Genomic DNA, 20,557 nt, shown 5'->3' with positions numbered 1-20,557 from the left:
GATGAACACCCCTTCCAGTGTCTGCAACATAAGAGTGTGGGCAAACTCATACACATATACACATATACACATATACACTATACACACATATACACACATATACACACACGTATATACACATACACATATACACATGTACACATATACACATATATACACACATGCACATATATACACATACACATATACACATATTCACATATATACATATATACACACACATATACACACATACAAACATATACACACATATACACTATACACACATATACACACATATATACACATACACATATACACATATATACACATATACACATATACACACATACACATATACCTATACATATATACATACACATATACACACACATATACACACATACAAACATATACACACATATATACACATATACACACATATACATACATATACATACAATACACTTATACACACATACATAAGCACACATACACATATACATACACATGCACATATGTACACACATATTTACACATATACATGCACATACACAAAAGCACACATTCATAAACACATGTACATAATACCATGTGGTTGTCAATAAGAGAAGTCAAAGCATGTCTGTGTTAAATTACTACCTGCCTGAATCCTTCATTAAAGAAAATCCATCTGGTCTAAGGGTATAAGTCAATGTGGATTCTTTCCCAACTGTACATGGGGCTTTGAGTTTCTTCTCCAGCAAATCAAACAAATGAAGGGAAACCATCCCAAATTTGTTATGAACATCTCAAAGAGCAATGCAATGAGCAGCAACAAGACAAAATGTCCATTCTGACACTTTGAATATTGCTAGCAAATGATAAAATCATAGATTCCTAAAACATAAAATTCATGCCTGAAATAATATAATTACTATGTAATCACATTAAACTGTTGCTGCTGACTTTTAGAGCACTGTCTTCCCATCTTCCCATCCAATGGAGAGAAGCTGACAATTTTACTTCCTTGACCTGACTTTTAACAGCAGGTGGCCCTATCCCCTAGAATACACAGCAGCAGAAGAAAAAAAAAATTACCGTGAAAATGCCTTTGTCAAATTGAAAGCTCAGTTCAATTTGCTTAATTGGTTGCCCATCTCTTCTATTACTGAAATCAGTATTGTGTGTGCAGATATGTGTAAAACCAAGCCAAATGATGACATACCATAGGTTTCTCATGTCGATGTTTTTATTATAGTAATTGAAGTAGTTTCACCATACAGGTGTTACAAGGGAGAGCATGCCATGGCGATGCCAACCGCACACTTTGTTGACATTTCAAGCGGATCTTTGTAACATTTGCATTCGTATACAGGAAGCAAAGCACACGGGGATAAATTTGACCCATGATTCATGTTAGCAAATACATTCTCTCACCTTTACATTCAGACTCCACTAAAATTCAGATGCTATAGTGTGTAGAATAGAGCAGTTGTTATATGAACTCATGGACCAAAAATGGCTGATAGCTTTTGAAGGAAATAGAATAATTATCTGACCACTTTTCAAAGGCAAGCCTTCTTACTAATTTAGAAACAATTAGTCTGTTGAGTGATGTGTTTGTCAAAGCAAGAGCTTTCAAGTTCATTGGTGGTGATAAAGCAGAAGACTTTTACAGATATTCTTAGGTGACACACCTCTCTTAGTATCACAGTGGATTACCTGGGTAAATTTCTTCCAATACACCATATACTACCTCATGGCAGACCCTCAAATATAGAAGCAATCTCAACAGGTGCCGTTTCAACATCGATTTCTGTGGCAGGACCAACCATTCAAGTGCATCTCATTTCACATGGACAGACACTGTGTGTTTTAGGCGTATAGACATCAACCTTGTTCTGAAAGTTCTCGGCAAACAGAAGTGAGCCAATATTTCATCCAAGTTTTATTGTTGTTCCAGTAAAAACACATTACTATAAAAATTCAAGGAAGACCAGTGTTCAAAAGGCAATATTTCTCTCTTTTCTTTACTTTGTCCACGCACAGCTAAAGCTTCAAAGTGAATTTGAAGGAGAACAGGAGAGAGAGAAAGCAGTAGGAGGAATCATTTGCTTTATGAATATATTTCTACAGTTTTCATTTACTTACAAGCCAACATTAGTTCAAAACAATTAAATACCTAATAATTAATATGTAGATAACATGGCCCTTTACACTTAAAGCTCTCAATTTAAAGAGAAAAGCAAATGTCCAAACACCACCAGGTTACAAGAACATTAATTCTATAGTTATATTTTTATTGTGGATTAATGCCTAACCAAGTACATGAGATTTGGAATGTAAACTAGCAATTTCTAAATAGAGAAGGAAGGAATTTTCTGTCACTTTTGAGGTATTTGCTATTTTTAGAAGAATATATATTTAAGAATGAATAAATGCTTGATGGGAGATTAAGTAATGTCATGTATGCAGCTATCTTTTGGTATCTTTGAATAGTGTGTATTGCATATGTCTAAATTGGAAGATAATGTTTACACAGGATAACATTGACATGGTAAGGAAGAAAGCATTAAATTTCTATTGAAATATCTAAAATTTCAAATCAGCGTGACTGCGATCTGATCTACTTTCCAAACTAACAAGATAATTTGAAAGAAATCATTTTCTTGATGTCTACGAGGCACTTATTCTCTATGTATGCATAAATATTAGGTGAAAGAAAGAAAGGGCTTTGGTTTTGGCTTGGTTTGAACTTTAGAGATGAGTAACAAAAACTTGGATCTAGTTTAGGCAAAGCTTTGCATCTTACAGACAGCAGAGCCGCTTCGCCTTGTGCTCCATCTACAACTTTATGTTCATACTGCGACAGTGTCTTTTAACAAATTCAAACCTTCAAGGCTGGCTTACTAAAGTGAAAACTAAACTGTCCCTTTAGGTTCTGTTCATAGGTGAAGACACAAAACAAGCAAGTTACTACTTAGACAATAGGGGGATCATCCCTATATTAGTTTGGGGATGCATTTCAACCTGGCGATGAACCAAACAGCAGTCTATACTGCAGGTCTGCACTTACCCCTTCCCTGTAGGTAAACCAAAATCCATTCTAAGAAAGAAAAAAGAACCCTGGTGAGATTAACTAGCTTCTGGAGTTTTCTTTCTCTTCTCTTCTATTAAAGAGAGATGTATACTGTCTCTACTGCAGATATGTTTTAAGCATATGCATAAGAAATGGATAACAAAAACTAAGGAATATTTTATGCCTCTAATACCTGTCTACGGCCTCCTGAGACTTCCACGGCTCATTATCACGTCTTCTCGTGGCTGCTCATTAGGGGACGGTGCTATGACAACCACAGTCCACAGCACACCAGGTAATGCACGTAAATAATGAGCACATGGCTTTCTGCACAACTTTATCCTAGCCAACTTGCACCAACAGGAAAATGTAGGCTATGAAATTCTAGTGCTCAAAATAAGGCCTTGTTTGGGTAGATAAGGAAATAATGTTTTTTCACAAATGCTTGGCAGTTCTATGTATTTACAATTACTCTTAGCTTTTAATATATGTTTCTAGGGTGAGAATTCCTAATGTGGGCCTCCCCCATCCGCTTTTTTAATGAAAATTTCTTCCTAGTACCTGATAGAAGTTTCAGAGTATATATTCTATCTGACTAAATGATCATTTGTGATTTAAGACACACAAAGTGGATGGCCAACAAACTAGGTTGGTATCACTTACCAATCATTTTAAGTGACATATCCATGATTTTTATGTCTTTTTCTTTTATTCCTCTATGATTTTTAAATCATGAATTAAAAACAAATATGGCTACAAATAAAGCCTGAAGGGGGCTGATTTGTTTATTATTCACATAAAGATTCTGAAGTGTTCCAGTATTTGCATCATTTATTCATGGCATACTCTATATGCCATGTTGAAGAATCCAAAATACGGACTCCTAAATACTACACGTATCTTCTTTATCTGGAGACTTTAATCTCTTTCAAACACATGAGACAAAATTCTGTGGGATGTTTCCAGTAAGAAAAGTCTCTGCTGGAATGCGTGTGAGTTGGCAGCCATAAAGAAGCCATAAGTAGCTGCCAGTAATGTGTGTAAAAAATGAATATTATAGTAAAAAGTATTATCTCCAAAGGTAGTTTTTAAAGCAAAATACTTAAATCTTACATCTTTGGGTCACTACCTATCCAGCTTTGAATGAGACCAGGCCGAATGACCTCTTGCTGTGTTGGAGTCCCTTCTTCATTTACGGGAAACAGACGTAAAAATATGAGAAGGTGACAAATATTCTGAGTTTTGCAAAAACTTAACATGTGTTGGTAAAACCACTGGAGGAAAGTTTCGGCAAATATTGTATTTTCTGAGTCCAAAAATCCATTGGGCATGGTCTCTATTTGTATGGAAAACCGAGAGCATACACTGGTTTCCAGATGGCAGGGAAGACGATGGAGAATGGGGCGTGCTGCTCTGAAACACAAGCATGAAGCCTCTGGACAGGAAGACAGCTTCACACTGAACTCTGAATAAAGACTCCCCCCAGATTACACCAATGAACAGTGACCTGGGCTCACTGGAGTCTTCTCTTCAGAGTCTTTGGATTCTTTTCTGAGGTGAAATGGGAAACTACTGTTATTGGACTTTGCGAGGTAAATTGGTCTCAACGCTGAGAGACTTAAGCCCATCAGTGATATACTTTCCAAAGAAAAGTGACATAGGAGTCACACACCAAAGTTTATGTCACTGCCATTGTCTTGTTTCTCTATGGGACTCCCCATGAAAAGTCAAATTAAAGCATGTTTACATTTTATTCTTAACCCACTGGATTGCCTCCCATTTTTGCATGATTCCATGATCTCACCAGATCTTTATTGAAAATGTACACTAGAACAAGCAGCTACATTCCCATAAAGAGGAGCAAAATGGAGAGTCAGGCTGGGATATTTTCTAGTACTTTACAGTGTGCTATAGTAACAACAAACCCGTTTTATCCTAATCCTATAGTCAAGCCAGCCCCAGGTGTCTAAGTCTTATGTTTCACTGTTAAATAACTACTAATAGTTAGAGAAGTAGTAAGATACTATCAGTGTTTCCTCAAGTCAAAAGCCCTATTATCTAGAAAATAATTTATAACACCGTGATGGGATCTTCAGGATGAATTCTGCAGCAAAAATAACATTTCTAGTAGGAAGTAATTAATTATAAACCTAGCAAATTCTACACATTTGCATATTTGTGTAAAACAACTTTAACATGGTTTATTACAGTTCCAGAAAGGTTAAATCTTATATTCAGTTTTCTGCTAATTCTTCTTACATATAATAAATATATATATTTATATGTTACTTGAGTGCATGTGTGTGTATGTACTTCACACACTTATATGACATAAATATATATACATAAAACAGCATATAAGGGTCGCTTCCTTAAGGTTCAACTGGAGGAAATAAATGAATTGCTATTATGCACAGCCCAGGGTAATCTTCCTTCACAAACGGCCGTATCGGGACGTAAACAAAACATTGGAGCGAGTCATTCCGGGTGAATTATATTTCATGTTGTACAGTGGTGACCTCATGAGGAATTGGGTACTTCCTGGTAGCAAATACCTAAAAAAGGCAGTTAAAAAAATTAGGTCATTGCAAAAACTTTAATGTCAACATCCCTCAAGAAAGGATTGTACAACTAATTATTTACCCGTCTCATCTGAAAACTGTCGCTATCACAATGATACAATTCATACAAAACATTTCATCCTAAGGTTGAACTTCAGCAAGTTGAACACACAGATACAAACACATAAACTTAGGATCATATGACATGCTCTCCTCAGTGAATTCACGCATCTTGCCATGGTTTACTGTTTCATGGTAACAATTCACTGTTAGTATGTGAAAGCATCATGTGGAGCCAAGAAAATATCTCTTTAAAACATGTGATACAGAAGCAGACATTTTGGCATCTTGAGCCTTTTGCTAATGATTGTCATGGAGAACTTGGCAAGCCACATTAACAGTAGCGTTTGTTTCAAAGGTATAGAGCCATGGAGCCTAACTGTACAATGTATCACTGATTCATCACGACTAAAGTACATCTAAAACATTCTTAAGTCAAAACTTCGTATTCTTAGACAAGTCAATGCTTATGGTTTCAAGTTATATGTAACCATGCAGCCAAATATATTTCTGACTATGTGATTTTTTTTCCCACTTTGTGACTTTAGAAAGACAGGATAGTATATATACTGTGTGACAACTCCATCAGGATGCTAACATTAATTTTTACACAATAAAATATGAATATTCACTATATTAATAATAAAGACTGTAAGTAAATTTATGCCAATTCAGGTCCCATTGGCCAAGAAACTAAACCATGTTTTTTTTTGTTTAATGCCAAGCCTTGAAGATTGTGAATTACATATAAGTTGTGTATCCATATCATCTTCTCCTGTGAAACCTTGATAGGAGTTTTGCCAGTCTAATCTCTAGGGCAGGAGATGAATGGCCAAGGAAATCCATAGATAGATAGATAGATAGATAGATAGATAGATAGATAGATAGATAGATAGATAATAGATAGATAGATAGATAATAGATAGATAGATAGATAGATAGATAGATAGATAGATAGATAGATAGATAGGGAATTTAACACATATATGTATGTATATGGAAATTAACCATAGCATCCAAAGACAAAGTTATTGTAATGACTTGAACAATGTAAAGTCAAAACAAAGATATGCATGATAAATTTTCAATCACAGATGTGACAACAGAAGACCAGGAATTAGCTGTGGTCTTGGGAAAATAAACAAATGGCAGGGGAGTATCCACTGTTTCATTTCTTTCGCTGGACACTGGAATCCTCTAGAGACAATATCATAAATGAACAGATAAAAAACATAATGAGGGGCAAGAGCTGTCAGCTGGCTGTTCTGTGTACAACAATGTGAGAAATATGATACATCTATATTAATGGAAAATAAATTTACAGTTGTTTCTTATGAATCTTAGAGAAAGAAAAGAATTCATTATAATCAAACTGCAAACAGCATTCAGATTAAAATAGAATTTTCCATAATATCCATAAACATTATTTCATCATGAATAATAATACCTACTAAATCTGTTACCTAATATCACAAACTATAAATAATTGCTCCAATCATTAAGTTAATAGAGCAGTGAAATAATACACAACAAACTAAATTCAATCAAAATTCCAGAATGGGTGATGAATAATGAAACAACTGATTTCTCACATCACAGATTATATAAATTATTTTCTTAATATCACTAGGATAATTTATATGGATTAATTATGATGTCAAGAGCTGGTGATGTCTTAATGATTAATCTGATATGTTTTGCCATAAAAAAAAAAAATAGCTTCCCTTCTTATGTAGGGCAAGGTGCAAAATAAGGTGCTTGATCAACCTTCACTAGTCAACACTGGTTGGAGCTACTCTAGCCTCTGAAAAATGCATCAGGAATGATGCAGTAAACTACAACTTATACCAACTTTTACTTTACATGCATGTGTGCACATGCATGTGTGTGTGTGAGTGCGTGTGTGCATCATGCATGCATGCATGCCTCTGTGTGTGTTTGTGTGCATGCGCGCACACGTGCACGCATATATATGGTCGCCTGGGCATGAGCATGGCGGTCCTGAGTTGATGTCAGTTGTTTCTCTCCATCACTTTTCACTTTACTCACTGAGATGGGGGTCTCGTGCTGAACCTCTCCAGCTCACAAGCTAGACAGCTTGTCACAGATGTCCTCTATCTCCTGGGTTCTGGGATTACAGGTGGCCATTACACCTGCAGAGTTTTTGTTTCTGTGTGGGCTCTGGGGATCTAAATTCAGGTCTTCATGGTTGTGTGGCAAACATTTTATCCACTGAACCATTTTGACAACACTCCAATTAAAACTTTAGTTTCCAATAAATCAGTGCTACTGACACATCAACAGCATTCACAAAAATGTTTTTCTAATGCCTCTCACTAGCTCTGGAACCCATGGTGTTCCTGCCCTCCGCTTCCTGGGAGCTGAGATACCACAGCTAGCCTTACAAAAGCTCTACTTAGCACATGAAAAAAATAAATATAAAATCACAAAGTACAGGATCCTAGGTAATTTATTATATACTAAACAATTATTAAAGTAGTGGGCTAACACTTCTAATTTCTTTATAAATATTAATGTATCTAATTCAAATAACAATTATCTAAGTAAATGTCATGGGTAACAACATTTTAAGGATGAATAAACTTTATGAAGCACACAGGGTCAAATGTCTTTCCTCTGGTCACATAGCTAGTGAAGGGACTTGATAGTTTCAGAGCCCTCCCTGCACATCTATTGGGATTGCTGCTGTCCGGGACGGAACACCTTGGTCATGACAATTCCAGACACTTGTCATTATAAAACTTGTATGCAATTATCATGTGCTTCCAGAAACGGGAAGTAATGAAATGCCCAGGGAAGAACAGTGTTGGTGTATATACCACAAACCCCAACTTTTTAATAGAAGCGAAAGTTACTAAGAAACTGTTCTTTTGGACTTGAAAAAAATAGAAGTGCATCACGAACTTGAAAAAGCAGATGAAATTACACTGCAAAAACACTGCTTACCTAAAGCAAGTGCCCTGGGTATTGCAATGCACTATGGAGAACTGCAAGAGTTATTTGCCTTAAATTCTCCTCTAATATCTCCTGGGAGACTCCACAGTAGCTGAACTGCAAAGATTACTTTTAAATTGTTCTTTGCATTAGAGTTAAATAATACAATTTGATTTTTTTAAGGCAGGAAGGCTGTCTCTAGGAAGTGAATTTATAGACTATATCTGAAGAGTTCAGATAAGCACCAAAAATACAAAGATGTTTACAGCTTTTATCTTAGCTTATTTCTCGCTTTACCAAAATAACTCATAGCTAACCGGTACCCAAGAGCAGGACATCAGAGCATCTTCATTCAGTTCACACCAGAGCCATACTCTTCATTTGTAGAGCAAGGTGTGATCATCCTTGCATGCCCACCAGGTAGACGGAGGATGCATGCTTTTAAAACTCCAAACTGGTATAGAACTTTATATGCTATCTTATTGCTAATTCTGGTGATCCCCAGAATACTAATCAATCCAAAACTGATAGGGAATTCACTTTGAACATGTGACACTCACCTTCCAGCATCTCTCTGTAGTAGGATAAGGACCCCTGAACTCCTTCAGGTGAACCCAGATTCCTGGTTTGAGGACTGCAGGGTAAATAAAATTCAACAGACTATGTGCCCTGTGCTTTAGAGGACTTTTCTTACTGTCTTGAAATTTTGTGACATAGAAATAATTTTTTTATCGCTTTGGATATAAAATTCAGTATGTTAAGTATATTAATCTTATAGAACCACCTGCAAGTCTAGAATCCTGCCACTATCCCAAAACAAAACTCTACACTTACTAATTTCTTGGTTTCTCTTCTCCTCAGCTTGGGTTCAGGAACTCACTGGTGAGAAAACTTAATTGGCACACACCAAGCCCTAAGTTTAGTGCCAAACACTTATAAAAGACTATTTTGGGGAGATTCTCTTTTCTTCCTTACTCCCTTACTAGGTACCTAAGCACTGTGGTTATTTGAATTGTACCACAAAAGCCTTTGTATCCAAAGGCTTGAAGCTAGCATCCACATAAAAGGAAAAGATACAGTATCTGTCTTTGAGGGTCTAGGTTGCTTTGCTCAGGATTTTTTTTTTTCTTGTTCTATCCATTTACCTATGAATTTTATGTTGGCATTTTTTTTCTTTTTTTGTTCGATTTTTTAATTTACATTTTAAATGTTATCCCCTTTACTGGTGCCCCCACCCCGGCCCCTGCAAAACACCTATCCTATCTCCCCTCCCATACTTCAATAAGGGTGTTTCCTCACCCATCCATTCCTGCCTCCTTGCCCTCAAATTCCCCTACACTGGGCATCGAGCCTTCAAAGGACCAAGGAACTCTTCTCCCATTGATGCAAACAAGGCCATCCTCTGCTACATATTGAGGCTGGAGCCAGGAGTCCCTACATATGTACTCTTTGGTTGGTGGCTTAGTCCCTGGGAGCTATGGGGGGAGTCTGGTTGGTTGATGTTGTTCTTACTATGGGGTTGCAAACCCCTTCAGCTCCTAATTGGAGACTCCATGCTCAGTCCAATGGTTGGCTGTGAGTATCTGCCTCTGTATTTGTCAGACTCTGGCAAAGCCTCTCAGGAGGCAGCTATATCAGGCTCCTGTCAGCATAAACTTCCTGGCATCTACAATAGTGTCTGGGTTTGGTGACTGTATATGGGATGGAGTCCCAGGTGAGGCAGTCTCTGGATGGCCTTTCCTTCAGTCTCTGCTCCACACTTTGTCTCCATATTTGTTCAAGTATTTTGTTCTCCCTTCTAAGAAGGACAAAAGCATCCACACTTTGATGTTCCTTCTCCTTGAGCTTCATGTGGTCTGTGAATTTTATCTTGGGTAATCTGAGATTTTTGAGCTAATATTCACTTATCAGTGAGTGCATGTCATTTGTGTTCTTTTGTGAGGGTTACCTCACTCAGGATGCTATTTTCTAGTTTCATCCATTTGCCTAAGAATTTCATGAAGTCATTGTTTTTTATAGCTGAGTAGTACTCTATTGTGTAAATAAAGCACATTTTCTGTATCTGTTCCTTTGTTGAAGAACATCTGGGTTCTTTCCAGCTTGTGGCTATTATAAATAAGGCTGCTATTAACATAGTGGAGCATATGTCTTTGTTATACATTGGAGCATCTTTTGGGTATATGCCCAGGAGTGGCAGAGCTGTAATACTCAGGTAATACTATGTCCAATTTTCTGAGTAACTGCCAGAATGATTTCCATAGTGGTTGTACCAGCTTGCAATCCCACCAACAATGGAGGAGTGGTCCTCTTTCTCCACATCCTTACCAGCATCTGCTGTCATGTGAGTTTTGGATCTTAGCCATTCTGACTGGTGTGAGGTGGAATCTCAGGGTTGTTTTGATTTGCATTTCCCTGATGACTAAGGATGTTGAACATTTCTTTAGGTGCTTCTTGGCCATTCAATACTCCTTTCTGAGAATTCTTTGTTTAGCTCTGTACCCCATTTCTAATAGGGTTATTTGATTCTCTGGAGTCTAACTTCTTGAGTTCTTTATATATACTAGATATTAGCCCTCTATCAGTTGTAGGATTGGTAAAGATCTTTTCCCAATTTGTTGGCTGCTGTTTTGTCCTATTGACAGTGTCCTTTGCCTTACAGAAGCTTTGCAATTTTATGAGATCCCATTTGTCTATTGTTGATCTTAGACCATACGCCATTGGTGTTGTGTTCAGAAAATTTTCCCCTGTGCCCATGTGCTTAAGGCTCTTCCCCACTTTCTCTTCTATTAGTTTCAGTGTATCTGGTTTTATGTGGAGGTCCTTAATTCACTTGGACTTGAGCTTTGTACAAGGAGATAAGAATGGATCAATTTGCATTCTTTGACTTGTTGACCGCCAGTTGAACAAAATACTCACTCAAAACAGCACCATCTGTTGAAAATGCTGACCTTTTTCCACTGGATGGTTTTAGCTCATTTGTCAAAGATCAAGTGACCGTAGGTGTGTGCATTCATTTCTGGGTCTTCAATTCTATTCCACTGATCTTCCTGCCTGTCTCTGTACCAATACCATACAGTCTTTATCACTATTGCCTTGTAATACAGCTTGTGGTCAGGGACAGTGATTGCCCCACATGTTCTTTTATTGCTGAGAATAATTTTCCCTATCCTGGGCTTTTTGTTATTCCAAATAAATTTGAGAATTACTCTTTCTAACTCTGAAGAATTGAGTTGAAATTTTGATGGGGATTGCATTGAATCTGTAGATTGCTTTCGGCAAGACGGCCATTTTTACTATATTAATCCTGCCAATCAATGAGCATGGGAGATCTTTCCATTTTCTAAGATCTTCTTCAATTTCTTTCTTCAGAGACTTGAAGTTCTTGTCATATAGATCTTTCACTTACTTGGTTAGAGTCACACCAAGGTATTTTATATTATTTGTGACTATTGTGAAGTGTGTCATTTCCCTAATTTCTTTCTCAGCCTGTTTATCCTTTGAGTAGAGGAAGGCTACTGATGGGTTTGAGTTAATTTTATATCCAACCACTTTGCTGAAGTTGTTTATCAGGTTTAGAAGTTCTCTGGTGGAATTTTGGGGGTTACTTAAGTATAGTATCATATCATCTGCAAATAGTGATATTTTGACTTCTTTCTTTCCAATTTGTATCCCTTTGACCTCCTTTTGTTGTCTAATTGCTCTGCTAGGACTTCGAGTACTATATTGAAGAGGTAGGGAGAGAGTGGGCAGCCTTGTCTAGTCCCTGATTTTAGTGAGATTACTTCAAGTTTTTCTCCATTTCATTTGATGTTGGCTACTGGCTTGCTGTAAATTGCTTTTACTATGTTTAGGTATGAGCCTTGAATTCCTGATCTTTCCAAGACTTTTTCCATGAAGGGATGTTGAATTTTGTCAAATGCTTTCTCAGCATCTAGTGATATGACCATGTGTGTTGTTTTCCTTTGAGTTTGTTTATATAGTAGATTACGTTGATGTATTTCTGAATATTGAACCATTCCTGCATCCCTGAGATGGAGCCTACTTGATCATGATGGATGATCATTTTGTTGTGTTCTTGGATTCAGTTTGCAAGAATTTTATTGAGTATTTTTGCATCGAAATTCATAAGTGAAATTAGTCTGAAGTTCTTTCTTTGTTGTGTCTTTGTGTAGTTTAGGTATAAGCTTAATTGTGGCTTCATAGAAAGAACTGGGTAGTGTCCCTTCTGTTTCTATTTTGTGGAATATTTTGAAGAGTATTGGTATTATGTCTTCCTTGAAGGTCTGATAGAATTCTGCACTAAACCCATCTGGACCTGGGCTTTGTTTGGTTGGGAGACTTTTAATGACTGCTGCTATTTCTTTAGGGGTTATGGGACTTTTTAGATCATTTATCTGATCCTGATTTAACTTTGGTACCTGGTATCTGTCTAGAAAATTGTCCATTTCATCTAGATTTTCCAGTTTTGTTGAGGAGAGATTTTTTTTAGTAGGATCTGATGATTTTTTTAATTTCCCCAGTTTGTTATTATGTCTCCCTTTTCATTTCTGATTTTGTTAATTTGGATACTGTCTCTGTGCCCTCTGGTTAGTCTGACTAAGGGTTTATCTATCTTGTTGATTTTCTCAAAGAACCAGCTCCTGGTTTTGATGACTCTTTGTATAGTTCTTTTTGTTTCTACTTAGTTGATTTCAGCCCTGAGTTTGATTATTTCCTGCCATCTACTCCTCTTGGGTGTATTTGCTTCTTTTTGTTCTAGAGCTTTCAGGTGTGCTGTCAAGCTGCTAGTGTATGCTCTCTCCAGTTTCTTTTTGGAGGCACTTAGAGCTATGGGTTTTCCTCTTAGCACTGCTTTCATTGCGTCCCATAAATTTTGCTATGATGTGCCTTTATTTTTGTTAAATTCTAAAACATCTTTAATGTCTTTATTTCTTCCTTGACCAAGTTATCATTGAGTAGAGTGATGGCATTTTTAAGCAGCTGAATGTTGTGCCACAATTTCCTAAGCCATGCATCCAGGCTGTTTCCAATGCCTGCCTGTTAGGATAAAGCATGAATGAGCACGGATAAGTTTCTCTGTAGTAAGATGCAGACGCCTTTGGCATTTATACTCCACGTGTAGTATAAATGGATCGTGAGGTACACCTTGAGGAACAGACTCTTGAAGAACCACAGCACTGATTTCTACTGTGTCTGTAAAAGCTTGCATTCCCACCAGTAATGGATAAATGTTCCGCTTGCTCCTTAACCTCACCAACATGAGTTGTCATTTGCTTGACTGATCTTAGCCATTCTGACCGTGCTAAAATGAAATCTCAACGTAGTTTTAATTTTCATTGCCTGATGGCTAAGGATGTTGAACATTTCTTTATGTGTTCTGTATCCATTTGTGTTTAACTTTTGGGGAACTGGCTACTTAGTTCTCTCCCCATTTTTTGCATTAAGCTATCCGTTCTCTTGATGTTCTGCCTTTTTAGTTCTTTATATGTTTACATAAGAGCCTTCGATCCTATTGGTAAAGATCTTTTCCCATTTGGTAGGAAGCCACTTTGTCCGACTGATGGAATCTTTTACCATATAGAAGCCTTTCAGCTTGACAAGGTCCCATTTGTTGACTGTTGATCCTTAGTGCCTGAGCGATCAGGATCCTGTTCAAAGTCCTTTCCTGTACTGATGAGCCCGCTTTCCACCTTCTCCTGTCAGATTCAGGGTACTTATCTGTCTCGTGTTGAGGTTCTTGATCCATTTGGGGTTGAGTTTTTCACAGGGTAGGTGATAAATATAATTCTATGTGCACTCTTTACATAAAGCCATCCCATTTGGTCAGCACTGTCTGTTGAAGATGCTGTCTATTCTTTCATCAACCCCCTCCCCTCAAGACTCAGGGAATATATAGAAGAGGAGGCAGAAAGGTTGTTAAGAGCCAGAGGTGATGGGTTACCCTGAGGAAAGAGTGTCATCCAGACACAGAAGGACTGATGCGCGTATGAACTCACAGAGACTGTGGCAGCGTGCACAAAGCCTGGGCAGGTTCAAGCCAGATGAGGTGCCAGCACTAAGGGAGAAAAGTGAACATGAACTCCCACTCTTACCCAAGACACTATTTGCAATTGATACCCACTGGCAGAGGAAAACATACATTTTCTCCAGTGGAGTTTCACTGGGTGTATTAACCACACTTGGGGTCTGCCTTGTGCCCAGCTGTAGGAGGACAACACAAAACAAACTCAACAGTGTTTCTATTGTCAAAATGTCTGCTTGGACATATTGATTCTCTTTTATGTGGGTTTTTTTTTTCTGTGTGTGCTTCTTGGCCTTTTGTTGTTTGTGGTTTTGTTTTGATTTGCTTCTTAAAGAGAGAGAAAACATACAGTTGGGTGGGTAGGAATGAGGGAAGGATTAGGGGAGATAAAAACATAATCAAATATATGAAAAAGTTCTTTTTCAACTTATAAAAAAGGCTTTTTTTTTATTTCCCCCCCCCATCCCATCTACCCAGGAAACTTCAATTTTACTCCCGGATTATGAAGTTGACTGTTACACTTACACATGACATCACAAATGCTACTTGTGTCTGCTTACAAGCTTGGAGTGTTTGCCTTGCTTCTCTTTTGTATCATGTGCTAGATTTCTTTGTTTTGTGGCTAATATTCCACTGTGTGACCTCACCTTCTACTTACACTCTCACTTATTGATGGGCAGCTGAGTTGGTTCTATGTTTAGCTTCTGTCAAACAGCTGCTGTCCACACTGATGTGCAAGTATCTAGGAGCCTGGCTCCGGTGCCTTCGGGCCTGTACTTACAGTTGTCACCTCTGGGTCATATGTACATCTATTTATATTTAGTTTTCTGAGAAAATGCCACACTGCATTCCACAGTGGCCACACCACTTCACATCCTCAGCAGCAAAGCCTGGCCCTTTCAACTTCCCATATCTGACAACACATTTACATAGTACATGCCTGCTTGAGAGCAGCCATCCATTATGAAGTACCTTGTGACTTCAACTTTGGTTTGGAAAGAAAGACGAAGACTACTGTCAAACAACCACTGTGTCATGTGCTACTAACATGAGACCTGTTTCATCAGCTCTCAAGAAATCCAATAATTTCTAGCCTACCAATCTCTCAGAGCCACTGAGAGTATACACAGGTGAATATTACTTTTAGATGATATGTCCTGAACATCAGCCTCATGAGTAAGACTGCCCTTTGCCTGAGATCAACATACCTGGTTGTACCCTTGGGTCATTAATGATACCATGTGCTTGCAACTTTTTAATTGTAAAGCACACACTCAGAAAAGAACAATGAAAATGATGTTCAGCTTATAGGCATTATGAAGTAATTACTTTTAGAATGCCACCATGTTGGGCAGCTGGACATCTGTAGAATCCCTGAGCTCAGAGTTACGGTACCCTCTTTTCCCATGAACTTAAGCCCATCTTGGTCTTTGTGACACTTACATCCTTATTTTCCATCCAAATCCGTCTTCCTTAAAGACTGTTTTTGCTTCTTCTTTATTTTCATTAACAATCAAACAAAATAGGTATTCCTTTGTTCCTGAATACGTTTGCTCCATTTTATATTTGAGCCTCTGTCCCTGTATCTGCAGGTAAATCATTTTCCTCACCAGTACTGAATGTTATTCCGTTGCATGACGTTATAGAATATGTATTTATTCTTCTGTTGTATACTTAGGTTGTTTCTAAGTTTTTTGAAAGCATGAGTAAATCATACCATAACTATTGTAGTAAGGGGATTTGTGTTCATGCTTATGCATTTCATTTGGAAAATTGCTGGCACACAGGCTATGAAACTGATAGAATCCCATTTGCAGTGCTCAACTGTCACCGTTTTTGCTGTTTCCTGTCATGAAGGTAATTCTCACTTCTTGGTGTTCTTGGTGTGCAGCGTTATGGATGTTTTCTTCTAGTATTCTGTAGTCTTGAATACTAATTTGTTTATATACCTTTTTAAATGTTTACTGCCCCCTTTTCAAGGTTTTCTTCACCAATTTTTCATTGAGTGGTCTGAATTTTGTTTCTTTGGTTGGTTGGTTTTGGGGTATTTTTTTATTTTCCTAAAAGTTGTAAGAATTCATATAAAATTTCTACCAGACTTTATTTTTGTTTGTATTTTGCTTTTTGTTCTGAAATAAGGTCTCATGGAACCCTGGATGGCTTGAACTTGCTATATAGCTAAGGCTGGCTTTGAACTCCTGATTCTCTGCATGCTGTTCCTATACCTCTTTTCCTACATGCTGGGATTACAGTCCTGCACCCCCTGCCTTGTAACACTTACAAGATTCTCATATGATATATGGATTGCAGGCATCTTTCTCTATTCTGTAGCTTATTGTTGTTGTTTTTTTCATTTTTAATAGACTGTGTTGATGATCATTCATATATGTACCTAATTTTAATATAAAAATACATCCATCTTTTCATTTAAGATTAACACTTTTGATGCTACTCTTCTAATTTCTCAAGTTCATCAAGATATTACCCTAAATTATTCTTGGAAATCTTTCATTTTACCCTTGATGTCTGCCTACATAGCTACTCATTTTAATGGATGAAGTTGGGTTTCTTTTCTTGAATACTCAGAAATCCAACTCTCCTGGCCCAATGTATGAGTAATCTTCCTTTCCTCACCCGTTATAAAGAACATGGACCCCTCTGTGATAAATCAAGTCTCGAGGTATGTCTGGGCTGGGCTGGCTTATGGCTCTCCACAGGAGTTCCATGGGTCGGCCTGCTTGCCAGCTTTGTATCACTTTAACTTATCTTATCTTAGTTAAAGGTTTTCCTACAAATAGTATACAAATTCTACTTTGTGTTTTAAGATTGACTTTCCTACTTTTCTTTTTTACTTCTGTACTTTAAATGCTAAGACAAGCTAGGGACCAATATTTCTGCTACCAAAAATAAGTAAACACAGAAATATGCTGCAAAATATAGTAAGATTACATTGGATCCATGGCTGTATGGGACAATTTGGGAGAAAATTACATTATAATGGTGATTTTAATTATTAAAGTTTATGTTTCCATTTTTACGTTTTCCTGAATACGGACCTTATACATCTTCATTAGATGTGTCGCTAATTATTAGGAATTCTTTCAAGGTATGGATGCTGCACTTACATTTTCATAGTCTAGTTCTATGTTGCTAAGAAACTAATAATTTACTATCTCAGATTGACTGATTTCATCAAGATTGTTAAAGTTACTTTGTTTGTCTACAGATGCTTAAGAATCCAGATTTCTTCACACTTCTCCACTTCAAGCCCAATGCCTTATAACTGTCTTTGTCATTGGCACTGTTAGGCCCTTCAGCTGCGAGGCTGCACAGGAGTTGGTGTACCAGGCAGCCTTGGCTTCTTCCTCATTGAGGAAGGGATGCCTGGGTGTTTAGGCATGTTTGTTATGTGGCTTCTGCAGTTACACTGCAGTGGACTTCAGAAATTCCTTCTCTTCCTTTTCTGGCTGGATAAACTGTTCTAATCACAAGTATCACTAAATTTGATAAAGTGATTTCTCTGAACCAGCCATCTCGCTGCTCATCTATTCTAATGGGTAGCAAAAGACTTCAAACATTTCTTCAGGTTATGAAATCTATTACCAGTGCTTCAAGAAGAAGCTGGATGAGGATTGCCCTAGCTAACGCTGTTTCATCTTGCTACTGCATAGCTTCAGATTTTACATTTATGTTGATAGGTAAGAATGAACATTTGGTCTTCTTTGTTATTATTTGGCTCTTGGTATCAAAGATAGGTAAATAGTCTTAAAACAAGGAGAAACTAAGTTCTCTCTTTTTCCATTCTCAAGGTGAGGTTGGCAGTGAACCTATATAAATCTAGACACCAAAAAGCAGTCTGAGAACTCATAGTTTAGCAATTTCAGTTGAGTGGAGCGTCAAGCTAGTCCTAAACGTTAGTATCCTGGAGAGTGCATAGACATATGCATATCTCTAAATGTAAGCCCTAGTTCCCACACCAACTCAAGTTGTTTGGTTATTATGAGACATAAAAGTGCTGTGTCTTCTTTATTGGTGTGTTATATGGTTTCAATGTCAGAAACCACTTTCTTGTATATAATATTTAAAACATCTTAGAAAATATTATTCAAGGTCATGTCATACATAGGTCTGTAAAACTGGGTGATGACAACTGTCTCTCTATTGGTTTTTGTTTGATTTTTTGTTTTTTTAGATAAAATTTCCAAAGATATATATCCTCATAAAAGTGTTCAAGCTTAATTCATGAATGCATATGTTACATTCATACTTATGTACACTATTATTTGTAATTAATTTATTCATATATATATTAACATGTATATTTATCAGGTATACTTTATAAAAAAAGTAATTAATCCATTAAAAGCTAAACTTTATAAAGTAGAATGGTATAGATTCATTTCCCTATGAGAGAAAACTATTGCTCTTCAGTTGCTATGACATCTATTTGAGTTTTAATAGCTGGATGTTGCACTAAAATGTTTATTTTCCTCCACTCCTTCCATTTACATGAAAAGCTAACTCTCCCTATGTCCTGGCCTCTTTCTAGAACTGCATTATCTGACCAGTGGATTTAAGAGGAGGATACGAGCATGCCTGGCTTAGCCCTTATGCAGAGAAATTGCATGTTCACTTGCCCTCCAGCCCACATGGAAGGAATTAAACTTCTTAGGCTATGGTAGTAGAAACTTCACGTTGATCCAACTCTGCCTTCGAGAAGATAAGTTTAATCGTACATTAGAACACTCACGGGAGTCATCTCCATCATTTCCCCAGTAAGGCTTGTCAGTAAAATTCAACTTTGAAATCTGTCTGCTTTGAATGACGATGCTCTCATTGACACCTCCCTGTGCTTAGACCCATAACCCTGGGTTTATCTGAGTGCCTCTTGGAAGTCTGAACTGGAGACTTCAGGACAAGGATACCTCTCCTGGCCACAAAGATTAGGCAAGAAGACCTGAAGCAACTATGGGGTGTGACCTCTTCCTCCAGACTGACCAGGAAACTATTCTCTTTGCCTTCCTCACAAAAGCTTCCTGATCCATCCATGGAAACTCAGTTGTAGTACCTAGAATTGCAGGAAGGATGCTACAGACCACTGTCAATTCCTTCCCATGTGGAATTCCAAGCCTTTGTGGTCATGCATGGCATATTACGCCCTAAAAAAAAAAAAGGCTCTTCGTTTCTGAGTCTGAACATCAACACCATGGCTATCATTCATTTAAATCAGACAAAATCATTAATGAAAGTTTTATTTCCCTTTAAAATTGTGCAATATAACATTGAAATACTCACAGTTAACTCTGTCTCTAGAATTGCTATGATCATGAGGCTACTATATGCAGAAGGGATAAAACAGGTTAAACAGTGAACAAAAAAAAAAAAAAAGTCTAAGACAAGTGTGTGTGTGTTGGTCTCTTCTGAGAAAAATATTCCAATCCAGTTTGTTGTCACAGGTCACTGTTGTAGAGAGAGGGCTTCAGTGGCCTCTCTGAGGTCAGTCTACTGCATCTATGTCCAGGGATTCCATTTGCTCTTCAGTTATTAACCTGCTCCCTGACTCGTTTCACACTCTGACTTTAACTTCATGACTCACATCCTTCGACGTTAAGCAGTGCTACGACATGGGGAATGTAGCTCAGTGCACAGAGAACCTGCCTAGGCTGTATAAGACCCTGGGTCCTATTCCCCATCGCTAAACCAAACAGCAACACATACCGGAAGTTACTATTCATCTTTAGTTCTACTAGGGACTATAATTGCGTTGGAAAAATCTAAAATGGACTATTTGTTTACCTATATTCTTGGAGCTTAACAGTTGCCTATTCTTGTTGTTTCCTACTTTAAAAAAAAAAAAACTACGTGTTTTAACTCAACAAGAATGAAACTCAATTTTGAAAAAGAATGTTACGAAAATCA

General features: G+C 37.4%; 1 protein-coding gene across 5 annotated transcripts in view; it reads right to left on the bottom strand.

Annotated features, from left to right (window-relative positions):
- Window positions 1–1,192: 1,192 nt before the first annotated feature.
- Window positions 1,193–20,557, bottom strand: part of Ttll7 (tubulin tyrosine ligase like 7) — a 124,339-nt gene continuing 104,974 nt past the window's right edge. For 3 of the 5 annotated variants that reach the window (XM_076933356.1, XM_034500155.2, XM_076933355.1), the window contains one exon: window positions 1,193–5,595. In XM_076933356.1, the coding sequence (XP_076789471.1) occupies window positions 5,475–5,595 (121 nt within the window). In that variant the 3' untranslated portion in view covers window positions 1,193–5,474. Of the gene's footprint in view, window positions 5,596–9,176; window positions 9,251–20,557 lie in introns of all 5 variants that reach the window. The other 2 variants (XM_076933357.1, XM_076933354.1) reach the window with 2 other exon arrangements.

This window comes from Arvicanthis niloticus, chromosome 4 (assembly GCF_011762505.2).
Source record: "Arvicanthis niloticus isolate mArvNil1 chromosome 4, mArvNil1.pat.X, whole genome shotgun sequence".
Taxonomy (NCBI): Eukaryota; Metazoa; Chordata; class Mammalia; order Rodentia; family Muridae; genus Arvicanthis; species Arvicanthis niloticus.
This window is presented reverse-complemented; position numbering and strand designations above follow the sequence as displayed.